The sequence below is a fragment of the Balaenoptera ricei genome, chromosome 1 (assembly GCF_028023285.1).
Source record: "Balaenoptera ricei isolate mBalRic1 chromosome 1, mBalRic1.hap2, whole genome shotgun sequence".
NCBI lineage: Eukaryota > Metazoa > Chordata > Mammalia > Artiodactyla > Balaenopteridae > Balaenoptera > Balaenoptera ricei.
In genome coordinates, this window is record NC_082639.1 from 106,006,082 (window position 1) to 106,029,610 (window position 23,529).

General features: G+C 39.3%; 1 protein-coding gene and 1 pseudogene across 1 annotated transcript in view; one reads left to right on the top strand and one right to left on the bottom strand.

Annotated features, from left to right (window-relative positions):
- Positions 1-23,529, bottom strand: part of NOTCH2 (notch receptor 2) — a 180,676-nt gene that overhangs the window by 68,478 nt on the left and 88,669 nt on the right. The window contains exon 5 of the mRNA XM_059929082.1: positions 13,579-13,701. Coding sequence (XP_059785065.1) covers positions 13,579-13,701 — 123 coding nt within the window. The remainder of the gene's footprint in view (positions 1-13,578; positions 13,702-23,529) is intronic.
- LOC132347249 (ubiquitin-conjugating enzyme E2 D3-like) lies at positions 1,528-1,904 on the top strand (annotated as a pseudogene).

Consider the following 23,529-nt stretch of genomic DNA (forward strand, 5'->3'; position numbering starts at 1 on the left):
AAAGCCTGGTTTCCCTGCATCCTGATCAGTTATTTTTTTCTAAAGAGTCCCCAACTTAATCTCATCATGTACAGTGGATTGTGCCATTTGCCTGTTCAAGCCCTTTGATGCCTTCCATTACACTTAGGATAAAATTCTAAATCCTATCTACATTTTCTGCCTACCTCTCCAGTCTCTCCCCTTGAAATACCACTCGTGCCAGGCACTCTGGCTTTTTATTTTTATCCTTTCTCAACATGATCACAATCTCTCCCCCCTACGGGTCTTTGCACAAGCTGTTCCCTGTACCTGGAGCACTCTTAGGCTCAACCATCCCCTAATAATTCATACCCACTGTCCATAGCTGAAAGAGACAGTACATACCTACCCCAAACCCAACTAGTTCTACCTGTTAATATGCTCTCTAATAACCTCTACTTTTCCCACTAGGTATTTATTATAGTTCAAAATCTTACAGATAATATACTTTATGTCTGTGTTATAGACTGTAAGTTCCATGGAGAAATGGGTGGTACCATTTACTTCATCAGTGAATCCCTAGCACTTAGCACAGTGCCCAGCTAATAATATTTCTTGAGAAGTAATCAAAAATATTTGTTAAACAAAATTGATCTGCTCTTGTCTTCTCTCACTTAAGTCATTCTAACCTCAAAATAATAATCACCTTTCAACTCATCTCCCTCACACCTTTAGGGTGTCTCTATCCTATTCATACTCCCAGACTTTCCATCACCCCCTTATTTACATCCCCCCATCAATACACATGCCTCTCATTCCATCCTCTTCCTTAGCTGCTGAACTCCATCTCATTTATTCCACACCAAATTCACCCTGCCTTTTGACCTGAATCCTTCAACTGTGTCTCAAGGGTGACTCTATATTGTGGGGTACCTTACTTCTTCAATTGAAACCCAAGATTTCCCTAAAGACTACATTCCATCAGCGGGCAGTCCTCCTCAGCCCTCCTCTTCCAGTTGCCTCCATCTGCATGAAGGTAAATAGGCAAAGAATCACTCTTTCCTTTATTTCCTAATGGTGCTACTGACTTCAAATAGTAAAAATAGACTTATTCAGCTATTTCTAGGTACTAGACACTGTGATGAGTGCTTACACTGATTGTCAAATGTAATACTATCATATAAAATTAGTCCAGATTTACAGACATAGTACAGGCCCGGTCCACACTGAAGAAAGATACTAAAGTATCTCAGGGAAGTAAGGAGAAGAGACTCTGACAGCACCCAATAATAGCCCTGAATTTGGAGGCATGAAATTAGGCCAGGAACAAACTGGAAAACTTAATGCTCCATTCATTCATTCATTCATTCAACAAATATGTATATACTATATGCCAGGCTTGACCTGAGACTAAAATGGTAAACAAAAGAATTGTGGATTCTACCCAGAATGTACAGAAAAGTAAGGGTTTTACAACTAAATAAACAGTTATAATAGTGGGTAAGAAGTGCTCTAATAGATACATATTGCCTTAGAAGCACAGAGCAGAAGAGAGAAGAACTATGTTCTGCAGGTCCAGTGGGGGATGCTATGTTTCATTGGCAAGCCAAGATTATGGCCTAATGGCAGCCTGTACCAATGCAGTGTGGGGTTTTTTGACAATTCACTTTCCTACAGACCACACCTTCAAACCACCTAAGGTTGCATTTACAACAAAAATTTATCATCCAAATATTAATAGTAATGGCAGCATATGTCTCGATATTCTAAGATCACAATAGTCTCCTGCTTTAACTATCTCTGAGGTTCTTTTATCCATTTGTTCACTGCTGTGTGTTCCAAACCCAGAATGATGCCCTCGTGCCAGAGAGTGCACAGATCCATAAAACAGACGGAGATAAGTACAACAGTAATCTCATGAACGGACTCAAAAGTATGCCACGTGATGCTACTTTAAAGTCAGAATACGTGCATTACAGCTGAATAAATTGTAAATTACTGTTAAGAAAGAGAGAGAGAGAGAGAGAGGAGAGAGAGAGAGAAAGAGAGAGAGACTTTATATGTTAATCAGGTTGTGTAAGAATGTGTACGTATGTGAGAGGATGTGTAGAAAGGGGGATGGGGGGGAGGGTACTTCAGGCAGAAGGAGGTGTATGTGTACAGGTTTGAACAGAAGGCAAAATGTGACTTATTTGAGGCAATGAAAAAAAACACTGTGGTTCAATTACAAGGCATGCATCAGTGGAGATAAGGCTGGAGAGGGAGTTATACTCAGAGCCTTGGAACTGTATCCAAAGACAAGGGGGACCTACTGAATCACTTTAGGCAAAGAAACAGCACAATCCAATTTGTGTTTCAGAAAGCCCACCATGCTGCTACAGGGAGAATGGACTGAACTCCATCCCTTCCTTCCAGGTCAACAGCAATTTAAAGCACTGAGGAGTCCCAGGGCTCCTGTGGCCGCTATAGCAACAAGAAAGTCTGTGGTGCTTCTGGGGCAAATTCCGGATGCAACAGCACCGAAGAGCATCCAGGCTCAGCCACTATATGGGAGTGATGGATGCTGTGTCAATGCCAGGTATTCAGAAAGCTGATGCTGGCACAGAGGCTTCTCCACACAGAGAAGAAAATGGTGCCACACTTCTGTCTCTCTGCTAGGAGGTCCACACTCTCGCTCTTACACTTCCTTGGGCTGCCGGGCTGTTAAACAGTTTACATAAAGAGCCCCTCACTTCCCTGGAAGAAAAAACTAACTGTAGCAGGGGTTCCAAAGAGAATCAACCTACTCTATTTATGGGCAAGCCATTACTAATGAGCAGAATGAGTAAAACAAACAAACAAAAAACAACCTGGAGTCCATTAGAACATTTTTCAATATAAAAGATGTAGAGGTACCACTTAAGATGTAGATGAAAAGCATACTTGTGAAAAATCTGCACTTCCAGAAACTAGTACATTATAGAAAGAATTGGTTCTGTATTCTCAAGAATTTTATACACATGTAGGTTTTCAAAAAAATGAAAATAGAGGGCATCATACTCTGATGAAATGGGGTGGGCTGAGAGAAAGGCAGAAATAGAGAGGACCTAGATGCAATGAGTAAATACTATAAGAATATAAGAATGTAGAGCTTCCCTGGTGGTGCAGTGGTTGAGAATCTGCCTGCCAATGCAGGGGACGTGGGTTCGAGCCCTGGTCTGGGAAGATCCCACATGCCGCGGAGCAACTAGACCCGTGAGCCACAACTACTGAGCCTGCGCATCTGGAGCTTGTGCCCGGCAACAAGAGAGGCCGCGGCAGTGAAAGGCCCGCGCACCGCGATGAAGAGTGGCCCCCCCTTGCCACAACTAGAAAAAGCCCTTGCACAGAAACGAAGACCCAACACAGCCAAAAATAAATAAATAAAATTAAAAAAAAAGAATATAAGAATGTAAACCAACTATACTCCAATAAAAATTTTTTTAAAAAAATATAAGAATGCCGTTCAAATACAAATCAGAATTGAAAATGATAAAGGACAGAACTGACAATGAAGAAAAATCAGGTATGAAGGAAAAACTTAGGAAGCTCTTGTGAAATGCAAAGGAAAAAACAAGCAGATTAAAATATAGGGAGAAAAGATTTTAGCTATGAGGAAGAATGAAGACCTAGTGTAAAGGTAATAGGTGTTCCTGAAGACACAAAAACAAATGAGAAACATAATCTTTTCTGAGGTGAGAATAGACCTAAGTCTGCAGATCCAAAGGGCTCGAAAAGACTAGGAAAAAATAATAGGAAATATACCTATACCAATATTGGTTAAAGTTCTGATTTTAAAGAGGGAGGAGAGAGGTGAAAGGAGAGACAGAAAGACAGAGAGGGAGAGAGAGAATGACTGAGCAGACACTGGACTTCCCTATAATACTCATTACAAGAAGCAAAGGAACAATGTCTAGGAACTTCATAACAATGTAATTTGTGACCCAAGAATTCAGTATCTATAGAAGATGCCATTTGTGTATGAAGGCAACTAAACTAAAAAAATATTTTTCATATATACAAGAGCTCTGAAGACATGCCAACATGTCGCTTTTCTGTAAAAAAATTCTCAAAGATATACTCATTTGACTGAAAAAGTAAGTGAAAATAAAAAACTCAGGAATGAGACGGTTGTGATATAAATGTACTGGTAGTTAGCATAGAACAACTTATACAGAGAACTAAGTCTAAAGTGTTATAAATTGGATTTTAAAACAGTATACATAGCAATAATTTTTAAAGAACAAGGGTAAGACTAAATTTCAGTAATAATAATACTATAATACAAATTTTAAAATCCCAGATCACACGAACAAAATCTGGAGAGTGAAGAGAAGATTAAGAGAAGTATGCTCATTCCTTACCTCACAGAAAAGGATATACTTTCATTTTTGACAGAAAAAAGTAGAGAGATGAATGCAAATCCAAATTATTCTAAACATGTATATCTTTTAAAATTTTAAAAACACTAAACACTAAATATAATTTAAACCATTTCACCTCTATCTATTGTCCTCATGGACTAACGTCCACTTCCTTGAATTACTTAAGCACATGGTTTATGTTCCTCTCATTCTTTGCTCTCCCATCTCCCATGAAATCAACATCTGGGTTGAGGACCAATGAGGTCATCTGAGCCAAGAGTTCTTAGTTTTCTCAACTCAACAGACCTCCACATCCACTCATTATCACAAACAGACTCACATTCTGGATCTCATTATAAGACACTCATTGTTCCAACTCCAAGATCTCAAACTGGTACTTCCACTCTCTGAATATAACTTCCAATCTCCCTTCTCTCCCATTCCCAACAACCATTTCACTTAATTTTTCCCCACTAAAACTTGAAAGAGTAAACCACTCCTAAATAACCCAGTTCACTAACCAACCCTTTTCCAGCTGCCTTAACTCTTTGTCTAGCCAAGGTTCTATGGTCGGTCACATGAATGAAGTTTCTGTCCCTAAAGCTACTGCCCTGCTGCCCCGTCTCTCTCTCTCTCTCTGTCTCCCCATTTTTTACCTGTACAAAATCTTGAATAAGTGATTTATTCCTACTCCTCCTTTTACTCCTCCCTCAATATCCACTTTTCTCTTTAACCTCTTGCAATCTGGCTTTCTTCTCTCCTTTATAGAGAAACTCCATTTTAGAAGATTTCCAATGACCTCAAAAATTCTGACTAACTCTCTGCAATTATTATTTGCATTTGAGTCTCCAGGTTGTCATTCATTCAATAACCATCATTCGTTAAAATTGGTCCTGGGAATGCCAAAATAAGTAAGGCTAGTTCCCAATTCCCCAGAGGCTGAGAGTGTATTAGGTGAGGTAATAAGCATATCAAACAGTAAGAGCAGTATAATATTGCAGGCGCTATAACAGGGGCATGTAGAGTTGAGTCAAAGGTACAATCTTAAAATGCATCCCCTGACTCAGTGATGCTATAATGGCAGAGCTTCTTCCGAACTCTTACACATCCCCTTCTCTCACCTTCATTCCCTGGATCCCTTTCCTCATCAATCTTCTTAAGTGTAGACTTAAGATCCAGACCCTCTGGCCTTCTCAGTCCACACACGTTCCTTACAGACTTGAACATTTCCAAGGCAACCAAAAATAAGACTCAAAATCTGAGTCTCTAGCCCCTACCTCCATTTTGACCTCCTAGGTCTTACTGCTGAATGTTTTCACTTGGAAAACTCACCTCAAACTCACCACCATCTCTAGCCTATTTCTTTATCTCTGTCAACAGTCCCCACATTCTCCCACTACTCAGATTTTAAAATAGAAGTTAACTCTTCTCAATCTCCTCCCTCGCCCAAACAAGGGCTTAGATCAGTGGTCCCCAACCTTTTTGGCACCAGGGACCGGTTTCTTGAAAGACAAATTTTCTAAGGACCGGAGGGCGGGGGAATGGTTTTGGGATGACCCAAGCACCTTATATTTATTGTGCACTTTATTTCTATTATTATTGCATTGCAATATATAATGAAATAATTATATAACTCACTATAATGCAGAATCAGTGGGAGCCCTGAGCTTGTTTTCCTGCAACTAGATGGTCCCATCTGGGGGTGATGGGAGACAGTGACACCCGAAGTGTGTTGCTTATGTCCAGTCTACTCCATAAGATGCAGCTTCATTGTCACTTGCCACTCACTGATAGGGTTTTGATATGAGTGTGCAAGCAACTGATTTATCATGGTCTCTGTGCAGTCACACCTCTCTGCTAATGATAATCTGTATTTGCAGCCGCTCCCCAGTGCTGGCATCACTGCCTCGGCTCCACCTCCGATCATCGGGCATTAGATTCTCATAAGGAGCGTGCAACCTAGATCCCTCGCATGCGCAGTGCACAGTAGGGTTCGTGCTCCTATGAGAATCTAATGCCGCCGCTGATCTGACAGGAGGCGGAACTCAGGTGGTAATGAGAGTGATGCGGAGCGGCTGTAAATACAGATGAAGCTTCGCTCGCTCACCCGACACTCACCTCCTGCCATGCGGTCCGGTTCCTAACAGAACATGGACCAGTATCGGTCCCTGGCCTGGGGGTTGGGGACCCCTGACTTAGATGGTCCCCAATTCCTATCCATGCTTCTTTCAAACTCATGATCATTCCTACTTTTCAACTCCTACTGTGGTTATGTGTTGACTTTCTTATTTCTTCCTAGTGAATTTGACCATTCTTCAAAGATCAGGAATTGATATATTTCTTCTTTGTGTCTCTTATAGCATCGAGCATAGTACGTAACTGTAAGTTAATCAGTAAATATCTGTTATTGAAGCTACATTACAAACATTCTCTGAGGGCTTGAAAAGTCATGAAATGAAACTGGATCTTTCCTGGGATGCAGCAAAAGCCAGACATTGAGTCATGGACCACGAGGGCAGAAAAGATCCCTCAGTCTCACCTCCTGCATTTATTGGGCCACACTAACCACTCACTCCTGTTCCCACCAACACAACCACTAATTAGCTCTGAGACCTCTGGGATGACAGTGCTTTAGGTTAGCACTCCGGCAGTCTGCCCAAATGATAGTAAACTGAGGTTGGGTTGGGGGCAGGGGAGCAGAATTCAAAAAAACAGGCTTATTTTCAAATCCCCACAATCAAGTTGACAGCAGAGAAATTGAAACGGGAGATGCATTTTTCCATTCCTCCATGCAGACTACAAATGAAAAGACTTTTGCAGTCTCAGATATACTTAGTTTCCACTCTCACCAAAAAGCTCCATTTCTATAGTATTAAAAATACAGAAAAGTGATTTTGAGAAAAGCCTCATTCTAGAGAACAACTTGTACCAACTAGAGGCAAGTCTGAAATAGGAGCACTGAGTTCAAAATCAAAATACCACCATGAAAAGACTCTGTTCCCAGAGAGCACCCCTGGCAGTATGTACTTGGTGATTTGTGCCAAAAATTTTTGCTAAAGTTGGAGCAATTGACAGCAAAGGGAATCTTAACTAACACTTTAGGTTCATCATGCTATAAAGGAGAGCTGAGAGAAAATGTGATTGGTTTTATTTGACTCATGTCCACCTAACTTCCATTGTTCACTTCTGCTTAGTGTCCCAAAGCACTATTCCAAGCCCAAGCTGAAATTACATTTCTGGGTTCTGCACAGGAAAATAAATCATGTCTGCCCTAGGAGTGAACCCAAAACCAAAAGCTGCCAGAGAGGAATTTGTGAGTTGAGTTTAGAGTCAACTTTAATTCTGAAGGAAATGAACCTTTAAAAGGAAAATTCAAATAACAACCTATGTAGACAAAACATTAATCTACACTGCTTCAATTAATTTGGGGACCTTTTATAACTTTTTTTCTTAAGTGGATATCTGCCAGAGCAGACCTTCTCTCATAAGATGGCTTGGAGCCAAATACAGTAATAGTCAAGATATTTGTGCTCAGGCTTCCTCAAATCCTAAGGTATACATACATATCCTAAAGGAACATCCAACTACCGACTTATCTCTATAACAAGATTCCTATTTAAAAAAAAAAGTAAACCATTTGCCCAACTCCCAACACCGATTTCTTTCTTCCATCTGGGCTTTAGTTTGTTCAGAAGAGTGGTAGCCTTTGAAGGCACAAATTAGTACTATTCTAGACAACCATGTCAGGTAAAACCACTCTGCACTGGGCTAGGACACAGTTCTGTCCACAACTGATGTGGAAACCACACTAGAACAAGGTCAACATACTTTCCTCTAGTGAGGCCAACACAAGGGCACCTCGAGGATAGCTGCACATCCAGCCCTCTACCACCCAGGATCAAAGAGGATGCTTCTACACAGTACATCTTTGCATCTAAAGTAGGGTTGTCCACTCTATGACATAAATCACAGCAAGATCCTTTTGACCCACCCCCTAGAGAAATGGAAATAAAAACAAAAATAACCAAATGGGACCTAATGAAACTTAAAAGCTTTTGCACAGCAAAGGAAAACATAAACAAGACGAAAAGACAACCCTCAGAATGGGAGAAAATATTTGCAAATGAAGCAATTGACAAAGGATTAATCTCCAAAATTTACAAGCAGCTCATGCAGCTCAATATCAAAAAAACAAACAACCCAATCCAAAAATGGGCAGAAGACCTAAATAGACATTTCTCCAAAGAAGATATACAGATTGCCAACAAACACAAGGAAGGATGCTCAACATCACTAATCATTAGAGAAATGCAAATCAAAACTACAATGAGGTATCATCTCACACCAGTCAGAATGGCCATCACCAAAAAATCTACAAACAATAAATGCTGGAGAGGGTGTGGAGAAAAGGGAACCCTCTTGCACTGCTGGTGGGAATGTAAATTGATACAGCCACTATGGAGAACAGTATGGAGGTTCCTTAAAAAACTAAAAATAGAACTACCATACGACCCAGCAATCCCACTACTGGGCATATACCTTGAGAAAACCGTAATTCAAAAAGAGTCATGTACCACAGTGTTCATTGCAGCTCTATTTACAGTAGCCAGGACATGGAAGCAACCTGAGTGTCCATCGACAGATGAATGGATAAAGAAGATGTGGCACATATATACAATGGAATATTAGCCATAAAAAGAAATGAAATTGAGTTATTTGTAGTGAGGTGGATGGACAGAAAGACTGTCATACAGAGTGAAGTAAATCAGAAAGAGAAAAATAAATAACGTATGTTAACGTATATATGTGGAATCTAAAAATTAAAAAAAAAAGGTTCTGAAGAACCTAGGGGCAGGACAGGAGACAGGAATAAAGACGCAGACGTAGAGAATGGACTTGAGGACACGGGGAGGGGGAAGGTTAAGCTGGGACGAAGTGAGAGAGTGGCATGGACTTATATATACTACCAAATGTAAAATAGATACCTAGTGGGAAGCAGCTGCATAACACAGGGAGATCAGCTTGGTGCTTTGTGACCAGCTAGAGGGGTGGGATAGGGAGGGTGGGAGGGAGATACAAGAGGGAGGAGATATGGGGATATATGTATATGTATAGCTGATTCACTTTGTTATAAAGCAGAAACTAATACAACATTGTAAAGCAATTATACTCCAATAAAGATGTTATAAAAATAAAAAATAAAAAAAATAAAGTAGTGTTGTCCAATAGAACTATCATGAGAGATACAGTTGTCATTTAAAATTCTCTGATAGCACTTTAAAAAAGGAAAAAGAAACTGGTGAAATTAACATATTTTATTTAACTCGATGTATTCAATACATTATCATTTTATCATCTAATCAATATTTAAAACATTATTAGTGAGACATTTTACTTTTTTTTCATACTGAGTCTTCAAAATCAGGTATTTTACAGTTGAGGCACATCTCAGTTCGGACCAGTCACATATCAGATGCTCGAGAGCAAGATGTGCCTAGTGGCTACCATATCAAACAGCATGGACCTAAAATGTTTTACATGATAACTGTTTGCTAAATAAATGAAAAGCTCAAAAAGTTTTCTACTGCACCATTTATTCTCCCAATAAGAGGTATCAGTTCTGTGAATAGCAAATAAAACCTTCCGAAGAAAGGGAAGCTGACTCATTTATCCCAAATCAGACCATGAGTAGACTTGGAAAAAATTTCTGGTCATCTTGAAGTCCAGAACTTGCTGCAAAAGATCAAGCCTTCTACGTAGGTGTACTTAGAAAACAACATGGTACCTATGAGGCTCTTCTCATTAAAAATGTGGCCAATTCCCAAATCTCCATTTACTGCAAATTGATACCTAGGTTTTTTTAGCTATATAATCCCACCCATTTTTTTTCAGATAGCTGGCAACTTCATTTCCTCTCCTAGTAGCCTGCTCAAACCCTTCCTTCTCTATTTTGTCAAAAGCCAGACCAAACAGTTCATGCTTCGAATGCTTCAACTCTGCAGCTGAAAATTGTAAAGGGAATTCTGAACAAAGTTGCAATAAGGCTCTTAGGTATAGTGAAAAAACCACCAGACTGAATATAAAACACTTACTTAATATTAACTTCTAATCTCAAAGTAACCAGGAACATGAACACACACCCACACACATACACGCACACACAAAGAATAAGTCACCATGTCCTAGAATAATAAAACTATAATTTGAACATTCAATCTGCTAAAAAATAAAGTCCTTAATAAATAAAAAAATTTTTAAAGATAACCCATAGAGTCAATTTGTATAAAAAAAAAAGACCACAGATTTGAGCAGACTTGTAGTTCAGCAAGCCTAGATTCAAACCCTAATCCAACCACTATGTGCCTTGAGTAAATTGTTTAACCCTTCTGAATATCCATTATCATCTGTAAAAGTAATATTAAAAAAAAACTCTACCCCTCATACAGTTATTGCGAAGATTACATAAAATAAAACACTGTAATTAGCTCATTATTTGGGTGCTAATAAACATGAGTTAACTCTCAGCTCCCAGCCCCATTCATTTCTTTAATTTGTATAAGGCAGAAAATACTAATGTGACTTTGTTTACAGCTCTAATGTCAGTATCAATAGGAACACTACAACCCCAAATTTTCTTTCTATTCTTCTCAGAATGAGGTTGGGGCTGGGATCAGGAACAAGCTCAGCTATACGCTACTGACAACAAAGGTCTGTAAAGCGCTCTGGTAACTGACATCATCAACAGTTCAGTGACCCCATTCCCTCACCTCAAGCATATAATAATGCTAATATTAATGTGGTGAGCATTATCACAGAGGAATGTATGGGGTAGTTAGGGAGCCCAGAGGGTAACACTTAGCTCAGCCTAGAGAGAGAGGGCACGGGGGGGCTTCCTGAAGGTGGTACCCACTTGATCTGAGCCAGGCAGGCAAAAATGGTGAGGACTATAGGGAGAGGAGTGGAGAAGGGAAATCCAGAGAAAAGAAATGGTGTGAACAAGGACATAGGACGTGGCTGATACAGGAAGCCGTTCTTATTGCCGAAGAAGCAGATGGGGCTGAGGCCAGGGAGGACTTCACATAATGAAGGAAGGACCTTGGACTTTATCCTGTTGGTCATCGGGACAGTAAAAAAAAAAAAAAAACAAGGCCGTCACTGGAAGTCAAAGATTGGCATCAGTGAAAAAGAGGAAGGAAACCTGTGGTGGGAAACCAAAGACTGAGGGTATTTTAAATGACAGCAGATCAAAAGAAATAAATACTGACACATTGAACTTATCTATCGTTTCTGCCATCCCCTCTAGAAAAAATACAAAAGCACGTGGAAAAAGAAACATCTTCTAAGGGCTTTCATAGAAAAAAGGTATTTACTAAACACCCTGGGGTAAGAAATTTTGGTAAAATATCATTTCACTGGGAAACTTTCCCCCAAGACTGGACCTTCCTAATTAATATCAAAGCAGGAAACTGAGTGTGCTATCAAAGAAAAATCAGCAGTGAAATCACAATTATCATTTAATCTTCATTGGCATCAGGAGCCTTGGTACCACACAGAGCCACTCTCTCCCACAGGGCAAGGGAGAGATTAGAATGGGGTCAAGTTCCTAACAAGTATCTCATCCTGCCCAATACCACTGTGAGGATCATTAAAAAGTGAAAAATTCAAATCTTTCCAGTTACTATTTGTCACATAATTAACTTTACAGTAATCTTTTTAAGTTGGAAAAAAAAATGGCCTATGAAAAAAATCACCAGAGAAATGGCAAAAGCTAAAGAGAACAGAGACTATGACAGAAAGAGCAGAGGGTTGGGAGTAAAGTCCTAGGATCAAGAAATCAAGAAGAAATTCTAGGGGAAGTCCAATTTTAGGTAAACCCAGTGGGAAAGTATCTTAAAAAAAAAAAAAAAAAGACAGTTTGGGGATTAAAAGCAGAAATGTGTGCCCTTCCAGGAAATCGTATTATTGAAGTTTTAAAGCCTTTTAATCTTTTTCTATTCCTAAGTCTACAGCTCTAAAGAGTACTCTAAATAATTAGCTGCTGCAGATGAGGGAAGGCAATTCGGAGACTCTAAGGAATACCAGGTAGTAACAACAGCAATCCAATTTCAAGACTTCTTTGCTGGGCACAATCCTTCACTGGTATTGGAGTTTCTTCCTTATAACATTAACTTATTCTTGGGTTTCCACATTAAATCAATCAACTTCTCTCAAAAAGGCTCAGTTTTAATCACTTAATCAGTTCTTACTTGTCTCCACTTTCAGTCAGATAAATAGATATAAACAGAAACTGGAACCAAATGTCTGCATAAACTCACTTAATTTCAAAAATAAGAGGAAAATCTGCTTAAGACAACATTAGAAACTTCCAAGAGGTTGTAAATTTAAGCAAGACTACTCTTCTAATGTCAGAGGCAGAAAAATCTGTGTGCAAAAAGGGATACAAAAAAGGAAAAAATAGCAATGTAGATGGGTGTCGTAAAAATAATGTCATCAAGAGGACCTGCCCAACCCTTTGCATAATTATAGGACATGACAATAAGATGAGATAGATTTCTGTCTGTGAACAAACAATAAGCTCTGAACTCTCGCAGCCTGCATAATTTATTTTCATTTTTTTTTCAGTTGGAAGAAGGAAGAGCATTTTAATAACCTTTTCATATAATTATGAATATTCTTTGATACTATACCAAAACTTGACAAGTTGTAGCTTCTTCTTCTTTTCCAGCTTTATTGAGCTATATTTAACATAACATTTGTGTAAGTTTAAGGAGTACAACATGATGATTTGATATACATATGTATTGTGAAATGATTACCACGATAAGATCAGTTAACACATCCATTACTTCACACAGTTACCATTTTTTGTGTGTATATGGTAAGAACATTTATATTTTTGCATTTAAGTACGTTCCTTTCCTCTCAAATACTTAATAAGCATCTACTATGTTCCAGGCAATGTGCTGTTTTACCAGATAATAACCTCAGAGTCTTTCAATAATGTTCTTTCTCATATCTCCCACAGCACCTGGCATGGTGCTGAGTTCACATCAGCTGCCCAATAAATACCCGTGAAAATATTTCTTCCTTTAAGTGAACATGGGGGAACATATGGGGTTCGCACTATACCCAATGATGTAGCACAGAGACCCTTGTAAAAGATGCCCACTTCAGTAACAGAATGCCTCTGGTTACCAACTTATGCCCCATTCTGACTGATCTGTCACACCGTACATACCTGTCCACTGAGGGGGGCAGCGGCAGTTGTAAGTGTTGACCCCATCCACACAAACCCCTCCATTCTGACACTTGTGATTAGGACAGTCATCAATATTCCGCTCACAGGTGACCCCTTCAAAACCTAGTAAGACAAGAACAGAGAAAATGATAAATTCTCATACCGATGGTGTGATCTGCTCTTCTCCACAGGGCATGGTCATCAGAACAGACTGACTTCATTATTTCAATTCAGTAGCCAGCAGCTGGTCAACCCAAGACTCACCATATAAAAATCCCCCAATCTCCTGTCTTCTCTTGCCTCAAGCAGAGTCAGACACTTAAAATGACTCATTATGCCAATGACATGCCTTCATAGTTACCTCACAAGTATTTCAAACTGTTTTCATGAAATAAAATCCCAGTGAAGATAAATGTCTACTCAGAACAGCTATTTACTCGTTCTAAAAAAACAAGGGTATTAGATTTTCCCCAGCTCCATGCTAGGTTAATGGGAAGAACAGATAAAAGATTACCTAATTAAATTTAAATTCCTTTTTTTTTTTTCCTTGGGAAAATCAGCGTGGTGGGAGGGACATAAGAAAAAATATTGAACTTAAAAGTCTGTAGATACAGGTCAAGTTCCAACCTCACTGCTTATAAGCTATTTAATACATGGTAAATTACAAACTCTGAAGTAGCTTCCTCATCTGTAAAATGAGGCTGACTGCACCTGCCCAGCCTGCCTTTCTAGGTTGTTATAAGTGCCACATCATGAGTCAGGTAGAAATAAATATAAAAAGCTATCTGAATATGGGGTGGCATTATTACTAACTAAACTTGCTAACTATTATTACTAACTAACCAACCCTTCAAATTCTTCATCCTCCTCTTCACATTAACAGCATTGCTTCCTTCCGCTTGATTTCTCCCTTTCATGAAAAATGAAACTAGCACACCAAACTTCACCCTAACTGCCCATAGAATGTTCCTCTATAATTTATACATTGGGCTTTTTCTTGCTCTCTCCTTGCTACCAAATCTCTTAGCTATTAAAATAGAAGACTACCAGCTTTAAAACAAGAGAGAAAGTTCACTGATCATCCTCTTATTTGAAATACATGTGACTAAGTATTTGCCCTCTTCAAAATGTCCCTTAAGTTTCTCTCTCTTACTCAAAACACTTATTGGGTCTTATACTAGGCACTGGTATAGGTGAGTAAAAGAAAGAGTCCCTGCTTTGGGGGCATTACAGTCTGGTGAGTGGGACAGACATCAATCACACCTTGCTTTATTCATTCCTTACCACAAGCTACTGTGGTATTCGACATCTGCTCTGTTACACTGGAACATGGCTGGTTTCTCTGAATACAGTAGCAGTCATGTAAATGAGTATGAACCAAGTAACCAAAAAAATTACCCAGAGAGCAAAGGAAATCACTTTGTAGAAGATGGAGATAATTGAGAGCTTGACTGAAGAGAATTCTGTTTCTCTAGGTGTTTGGTACTCAGTCCATTCAAGCAGATGAGTCATTAAGTAAGCTGTAAGCTTGAGAAAGGCTATGAAAAATTTTATAGACTCAGATTTTTTAAAAACTTAATCATATTACTCCTATATCTGTTTAATCACATGAAAGTCTTACAAATGGACTAATGAGTCAGTAAATGTTGAACTGTTTAAGCCGACCCATAATTATGATAAAGTGAGGGCAAATCTACAGATCCAGAAAGTACAGTCCTTGAACAATAACTGAGGTCTGTGTTTCTAGTCTAGTGCTCTTAAATGGAAACATTCTTCAGAAAAGTCATAGATAGTTTTAGAGTGTAGGAGGGAAATAAGGGGTCCTGGCCCACCGCCGTTAGAACCTGTGTGGTCTGGTGGTGTTCCAGAACTGCTATTGGTCATCGTCCCCCTAACTTGATCTCCCTGGTGACTAAATATGGTTGACTAGGGTGTCAAGGAGGTGATGAAGACTTTGTAGCCAAACTATAAGGACTTGAACTGACCTTGAATTTATATTTGCCAGTGCTACAACTAACTGAATTCACCAACCACAGACAAATTAAGAAAGCAGAAGCATTTCAACATATCCACAATATATAAGAAATAAAATGTCTTCTTTTTATGACTGACTAACTATTTTAGTTCTTACCTGTCACTATGTAGGTAGGTGAGAAGACAAGTAGGTGAAAGAGTTAATTCATGGTTGAAGCATGGCCTCTGGGGTCAAACTGCCTAGATTCAATTCTCACCCTTGCCATGCAGTAGCTGAGTGAACATGGGCAAGATACTTAAACTTTCTTTCCTCTCTGGGGTAATTAACAGGACCTACCTGAAAGGTTGTTTTAAAGATTAAATGAGTCAGATATAAAAAACACTTAATTCAGTAAATTGTGTTGGAACAACTGAATATCTAGATGCAAAAGAATAAAGTTGGACCCCTTCCTCATCCCATACACAAAAATGAACTCAAAACATAAGAGTTAAAATTACAAGACTCTTAGAATAAAACATAGGAGTAAATCTCTGTGATGTGGGCTAAGCAGAGATTTCTTAAATATGACCAAAAGCACAAGCAACAAAAGAAAAAATTGATAGTTTGGAATTCATCAAAATTAAAAACATCTAGGCTTCAAAGGATACCATCAAGAAAGTAAAAAGACAGCCCACAGAATGGGAGAAAATACTTGCAAATCATGTATCTGTTAAGAGACTTATATCTAGGTTATATAAAGAATTCTTACAACAAAAATTAAAATACAATATACATAATATAATAATACAAATAGCCCAGTTATAAAATGGATAACAAATCTAAATAGACATTTCTCCAAAGAAGATATATAAGTGGCCAATAAGCACATGAAACGATGCTCAACACCAGCCATGAAGGAAATGCAAATCACAACCACAGTAAGCTATCACTTCACACCCACTAGGATGGCTATAATTAAAAAGACAGATAACAACAAGTGTTGGTAAGGATATGGAGAAATTGGGAATCCTCATACACTGCTGGTTGGAATGTAAAATAGTGCAGCCACTATGGGATATAGTGTGGCAGTCATGAAGAGATTAGGGTTACCATATCACCCAGCAATTCCTCTCATAAGTATATACCCAAAAGAAATGAAAACGTATGTCCACTCAAAAACTTGTACAAGAATGTTCACAGCAGCATTATTCAAAATAGCCAAAAAAATAGGAAGCAGCCCAAATGTCAATTCCCTGGTGAATGGATAAATATGGATACAAAGTGGTAAATCCATACAACGGAATATGATTCAGCCATAAAAAGGAATGAAGTACTGATACCTCCTGCAACACAGATGAATTGTGAAAACATTAAGTGAAAGAAGCCAATCACGAATGACCACATACTGTGTGTTCCCATTTATATGAAATGTCCAGAATAGGCAGCTCTATAGAGAAAGTAGATTAGGAATTGCCTAGTGCTGGGAGGGAGTTAGGGGGAGGTTAGGGAATGACTGCTAATGAATACTAAGTTTCTTTTGAAGTGATAAAAATGAGCTAAAATTTATTGTGGTGTTGGTTACATATATCTGTAAATATGCTAAAAACCACTGAATTGTACACTTTAAAAGAGAAAATTACATGGTATGCAAATTATATCTCAATAAAGCTGTTATATTAGAAGGAAAAGCACTTAAAACAATGCCTGATGCACAGGGAGTGTTTTACACATATTAGCTAATGCTATTGGCTTGGCCAAAAAGTTCACTTGGGTTTTGCCGTAAGATGTTACAGAAAAACCCAAACGAACTTTCTGGCCAACCCAATATTATATACCAATGGGATCAAAGCATCCCTAAGAGGTTATCTACTCTGATCCTTCTAAGTTACAGATGAAGAAGGTAAAGGCCACGTGGTTGACCTACCCAAGTTTAAATGCCTAGTAGGTAGGAGTCAGTACTGAACCAGAAATTTTATTCAGTTTCAATCAGTATGATCTCTGGGACCCCAGAGTTACCTTTCATTAATCTGAAAAACTGATCTTGGGTCAAAAGTTCCCATGTCTGAGAAAACCCTAACCAAATCAGTTCTCCTCCAAAGTTAAGACAGGATTTATGCTTTAAAAATAGAGTTACAGTACTCTTTTTGGAAATAGCTAGCAAATTCTTATAAGAAAGTCTACCCAAGGGCGAGGGGAGTAGGGAGGGAGGGTAAGGCTTAAATGAATAAGTTATAGTGGAATCACTTCTTAAAAATGTTTTAAGGTTTTAAGGGAAAGGGAAACAGACAAGTCTCCAGACCTGTGGGTGGGATGGGTGTAACAGACTTTCAGAAAGGCTCACATGACTGTACTAAAAGGAGTCCACTGCTTAAAGCCAATTCACATCCTTAAAAGGCCAAAAAGAAAGAAATTAAACTCAGAAGGAACATTTTAAGACTGTGCTGTTATAAAACCATGGGCCACGTAACTGATAAATGATGACAGTGAGGGTGGGGAGCAGAAAAGTGTCTTTCGAACTTGTCATCCCACATAGAGAACAGCATCTCTCAAGAGAGCTTCCATATCTTTCCATTTTCAGCCCCCGGGAGGTGTGAGGGTGGAAAGGCTTGGTACAGAGGCACAAAGAAGACAGCAGAAAGGGGAAGCTGAGATGACACAACCAGGATTCTCCCAGGCCAGGCTGAAGGTCCTCAGGAAGAGCTTCTGTGCACAGGGATGAAAGAGTGAGGAAAACCCAGGGATGCCTGGAACTGGACAAAGGCACAGAAGTAAACAGCTATGTGCTACCTCCTCCCCCGCCTCTGGGAAGAAACCTGTCACAAGAGCAAGTGGGCCTCACCTCTGTCCCACTGGTTTCCTCGGCACACTGCATCCGTCGTCCTCTGAATGGGCCCCAGTGAGCTCACCGACCCCATGACTGGCCCCTGGATGCCTGCCCCGCCACCCACCCAGGTGGTTGCTCTACCTGCCTCCCTCTGTAGCTCCCAAATCATCTCCACTTCCCTTTCTAACTTTACCTCCAAAGAAGTCAGAGAAATGAATACAGGGGTTCAAAAGAAATAAATTCAGAGCATTTTTAAAAATTATAGAATATAGGAATTCTCTTCTCTATCACACTCAATTCATTCATTTGTCAAATATTCATTAAGTCTCAATTTTGTACCAGGCAGTAAGCTGGATACTGGGGGCGGAAATTAAAATGAGGGTGTCTACTGGCAAGGATGAACAGTCAGTTTGACAAGTGCTGTGCTAGATGTATACAGGTTGCGAAAGACCTCAGAAGGTCTCTAGTCCCCACGGGGTAGGGGGTATGGAAGGCATTTCAGTGAAGTAGGTGCCTTTGACACATCATAAGGAATAAGTTCTATATAAAAAGGCAGGGTGGGTGGGGGAGGTAAGTGACAGAAGGCTGAGGAGGTAGCATGGGCAAAACTGCCAAGCATGGCAGAACAGGAAAAACTTCCAGGAACATCAAGTAAAACTAAATGCAGGGCCCAGGTTAGAGGAGCTAAAATAATGCGCCTGGCAAAATGGTACGACAATTTCTGCATCTGCTCCAGTGAAACCTGCCAGAATATGATTAGTATAATACCCAAGAGAACATCACATGCCCGCGCATATGAGAATGCAAGAGTTTCTAACAGTTTTTAAGCTCAGCAACTGCAGAGCAGACACAAAAGCCACAAAATGTGGTTAAGCTTTATTTTAATGATATAGGGATATTACATATAATCAGCCTGTAAAGTACAGAGGTGATTTACAAAGGATAAACCTTCCTTGTTTGGAGAGGATGGATCAGACAGCTTTCTATGAAGTTTAAAAATCATAAAGGAATAAGGAGGTACAGGAGAGAAAGAAAAAGGGAAAGTCCATCAGGGACTGTCCTATTCCAACTGTGAACTCACAGGTACAGCCAGGAGATACAAACAACCCACTGCTTTCTGATTACCTGTGCCGCTTCTTAAAATATCCACAAACATAAAACCAGTTCAACTCATGCTCTCCCCACTAACCCAAAAAAATTGGGAATCAGTGATTCAAGAATTTATTTTCTATTTTGTTCTTTTGTTAAAGTTATTCTGGTTGAGTGCTCCTCCTCAGGGCTTCCGCTAAAAACTTTACCTAATGGTAGTTCATAAGGATCTGGATTGTTAACAGTTGCTGATCCAAGAAGATGAAATACAGTTCCTTGGTTTGATTCTATCAGTTCCCTTTTGAATATATTCCTTTCTTCTTCCCTCGATGGAGAAACACTTCTTTCTTTATTACACAGGATGAGTCATTCTTGCAGTTTTAATTCCCTCCCCATCAGTCTTAAAATAATTCTAAAATCAACTCAGTAACTACAGTGCCCTTTGCAGGAAAAGAACTATATCTTAACCATTCAAAAATAATCACTAACTTTTGTGGGGTTCACTGACTTTCAGAGTTGAAAAGAACTCCAATTCTTTTTACTCAGTACTAGTATAAACAAGTACAGAAGGAGAAGCTAGACTAAGTCTAGGGTGCACGTTACCAGGAAGAAAATGAAAAGACCAAAGTTACGTTCTCAATACTACCATATTATACTAAACTCAATCTGTCAATCAATAGGTGTGTGCCTATTATATACCTGGCATGGTTTCTAGGTGCTTGGGACATATCACTAAATAAAAACAAAGATCCTAGTTTTCACTCTGGAGAGGGGAAGAGGCAGCAGAATTTAGAAAAGACAGACAATAAACAATAGACATAATGGGGTAAATTATATAGCACAAATTATATAGTAAGATGATGACAAATGTTACAAAAAAAGAAAAGAAAAGAAAAGAAAAAGTAGACCCGGGTCAGTAATGAAGGGGGAAGGGAATGGTTACAACCTGAAATAGGGTGATCAGGGTAGGCCTCAGTTAAAACTGCAAAGACTTGAAATGTGGTGGGAAGCAGCCATCTGAGAATTGCAGAACCTGGACAAAAGCTACTGTGCCTCTCGCTGACTTGGTTTCCCCACCTTTAGAACTGAAATAATGATTCTCTTCAAATAATGGTGTTGTTTACATTGAGATAGTAATTATTATTTTAAGTAACATTTTAGTCTCTTGGACAGTGTGGAGGGCAATGGGGGAGGGACAAGGAGAATGGTACTGCATTATGAAAAGGACTCTGTAAAAGAAAATCATCTCCAGGCATTATTTCCCCATGTGGAAATAAAGTTAATACTTTGCAAACTCCACCTGGGACATAAAAACAATGAGTGTAAAATCTTATACAGGGGCTTCCCTGGTGGCTCAGTGGTTGAGAATCTGCCTGCCAATTCAGGGGACATGGGTTCGAGCCCTGGTCTGGGAGGATCCCACATGCCGCGGAGCAGCTGGGCCCGTGAACCACAACTACTGAGCCTGCGCATCTGGAGCCTGTGCTCCGCAACAAGAGAAGCTGCGATAGTGAGAGGCCCGCGCACCGCGATGAAGAGTGGCCCCCGCTTGCCACAACTGGAGAAAGCCCTCGCACAGAAACGAAGACCCAACACAGCCATAAATAAATAAATAAAATAAAGAATTAAAAAAAAAAATCTTATACACTGTATAAATATATATTTGTTCACAGTGTTATTGCACTATCGTTTTGAATTCTTTTTTAATTTCCTTCTATACATGGTCCAAGCTGACGTGATCTGTTTTAGATCATGCGACCCTGAAAGGCAAGAACTAGCCTACTTAACTGTTTTTAAATATCTGCAATATATGTATGTATGTAACAAATACTGTCTGATCATAATTAGAAGTATCTCCTTTTTCTTTTAACATGAACCTACATTCTTTTAACCCAAACACCTCTAAGCATTTAACAAAAAGTCTTACACATTTCAAAGCACCCTCAGGGGCAGACAAGTAGTACAGTGTCATGGAACAAGATGTACAAAGCACAGGCTTTGGAAATAACCTGCTTGGATTTCAGGACTCAGCCTAACCACATGTCAGCTGTGCAACTTTGAGTAAATCACTTAACATCTCCAAACTTGAGTTGCTTCACCTGGGAAACTAGACAAACAATACCTATCCCCAAGGTTTTTGTGTAATGGAGCTAATGGAAGCAGAAGTACCTGGCACAGTGCCTGACTCATAAAAGGCATTAAATACATGTTAGTAAACTCTTTGCCAAATCTTCTGCCCCCAACGCTGCACCCCCCATCCTGATCCCAAACACACACATACACACACACACTTCGTCAGTGTGTAAAAAAATGTCTTGCTTTAAACTATAAGGAGAGTGTAAGAGACAGCCAGGATCTCCTTACTCCATCCCACTAGCCCTGGCAACCTCTCAGCTGTGGAATCCTTGGTTATTTCCTTTCTCAAGGAGGAGATACTATTCTGGTTTGACAGATCCTTTCCTGGACACACTCTCAGAATTCCCTAAGGCTGTTATCGTGGCTAGTGGATAACAATGCAGAGGCTATGGGAGTGAATAATCACTCTCTCCCTGCTAAAAACTTCCTTTATTGACTTCTCTAACTTCCCGTTAGTACTTTGCTGCCAAATCAACCTCTTGTTCTAGGCAACTATTAGAAGTAATTTTCTTGAAACTAAAAAACACATTTAGTCTTCAACAATAAATTGCACTAACCTCAATTACTAGCCACTTAGGCTATTAGAATATTAGACTATTAGAAAATTTGCAAAATTAAATCGTTTACATTTCTATTTCCTTCTTTTAACCCTTAAAATGCAAACAAAAACAGGAGTGAAGAAAGATATCTTTTAGTTATTCCTTCTACAAGATAATGTGGATGACAGTAATATTAGGTAAATAAATATTTAGTGTCTAAAATGACAGCATTATCTATTCTTCATTGAAAGAGAAACTGAAAGCAATGCAATTAAATAGATCGTTCTTGTGGCTTAGAGTTAAATGGTATCCTTTTCTATTATGTGGCAGTCTTGTATTGCTGTATCTCAAGCACAAAGCACCGTGCCTAGAACATAGCTGGCAGCCAGTAAATTTTAACTGAGTGAAATGAATAAATTACCATTTGCTTTTATCCCAAGGACCAACATATGACCTTTAATCCCCAAAAGATAAAACAAACGATCCCATTATATGTGAACCATATCCACAACACCAGAATCTAAGATTCCTACTCCAAAAGAGTGGCTAAAACAACTTCTGTTTGAGGCAATTCTGCTTACTTAGCACATTATTCCCCCCTACAGTTTTCCTTCTTTTGTTTTTGCACTAAGGTTATTTGTATAAAAAGCAGAATCTTTGTTGCCTAGTAATTCATCTGCTCCAGCTGCTTGTGTTCTGTTCCCAATCAAAATTCTCGGTTTTCAGCCTCCTCATCTTTTTTATAAGGAGATCAGTGAATCCGCCAGCCTGGCTCCTTTTTCCATCCTACAGAACGCTGGGCCCCAAGCTCCCATACACTGCTCCTCTTTTTGCTTCTACCTTGGGGTTATGTATGGCTGTGCCATACATAATCTATCAGCGCTCATCAAAAAGTGTCCACTGATTAACAGAGCACCACTGCCACCCCAGTTCCAAAATTCTCCAACTGCAAGTCTGGGCAGGGCTACCCCAAGGTCAGAGAGACTACATGGAGAGGGTTCTAAAGACCAGAAGCTCAGTGAAAATCACAGAAGGGTAGGTGGGTACAATTAGGTAGACAGTAAAATAATCCATTATTCTATCAGAGGTAGAAATATATAGGAAAGTTGATCATCTATTAGTATTGTCAATTCAGTTTAAAGCATTTTATTAATCATACATACACATTTTTCAATGTCTAATTCTCATTGTGTTCCTTTCCATTCCATAGACTTGTCTATCCTTTTCCCAGAGCTCTGTGTCTCTTATTTCTCACTGTTCCTCCAAAAAGGACAATAAACAATTTCCAAGCCACTCATCATCATAAACCCTGACATGTTAAATTACCCCCTGCTCAGTTTATGGACCACATGGGCCCATAAAACTCCTCTCTCACCAGCAAACCACCCCATACAAAATTCTCACTTCCC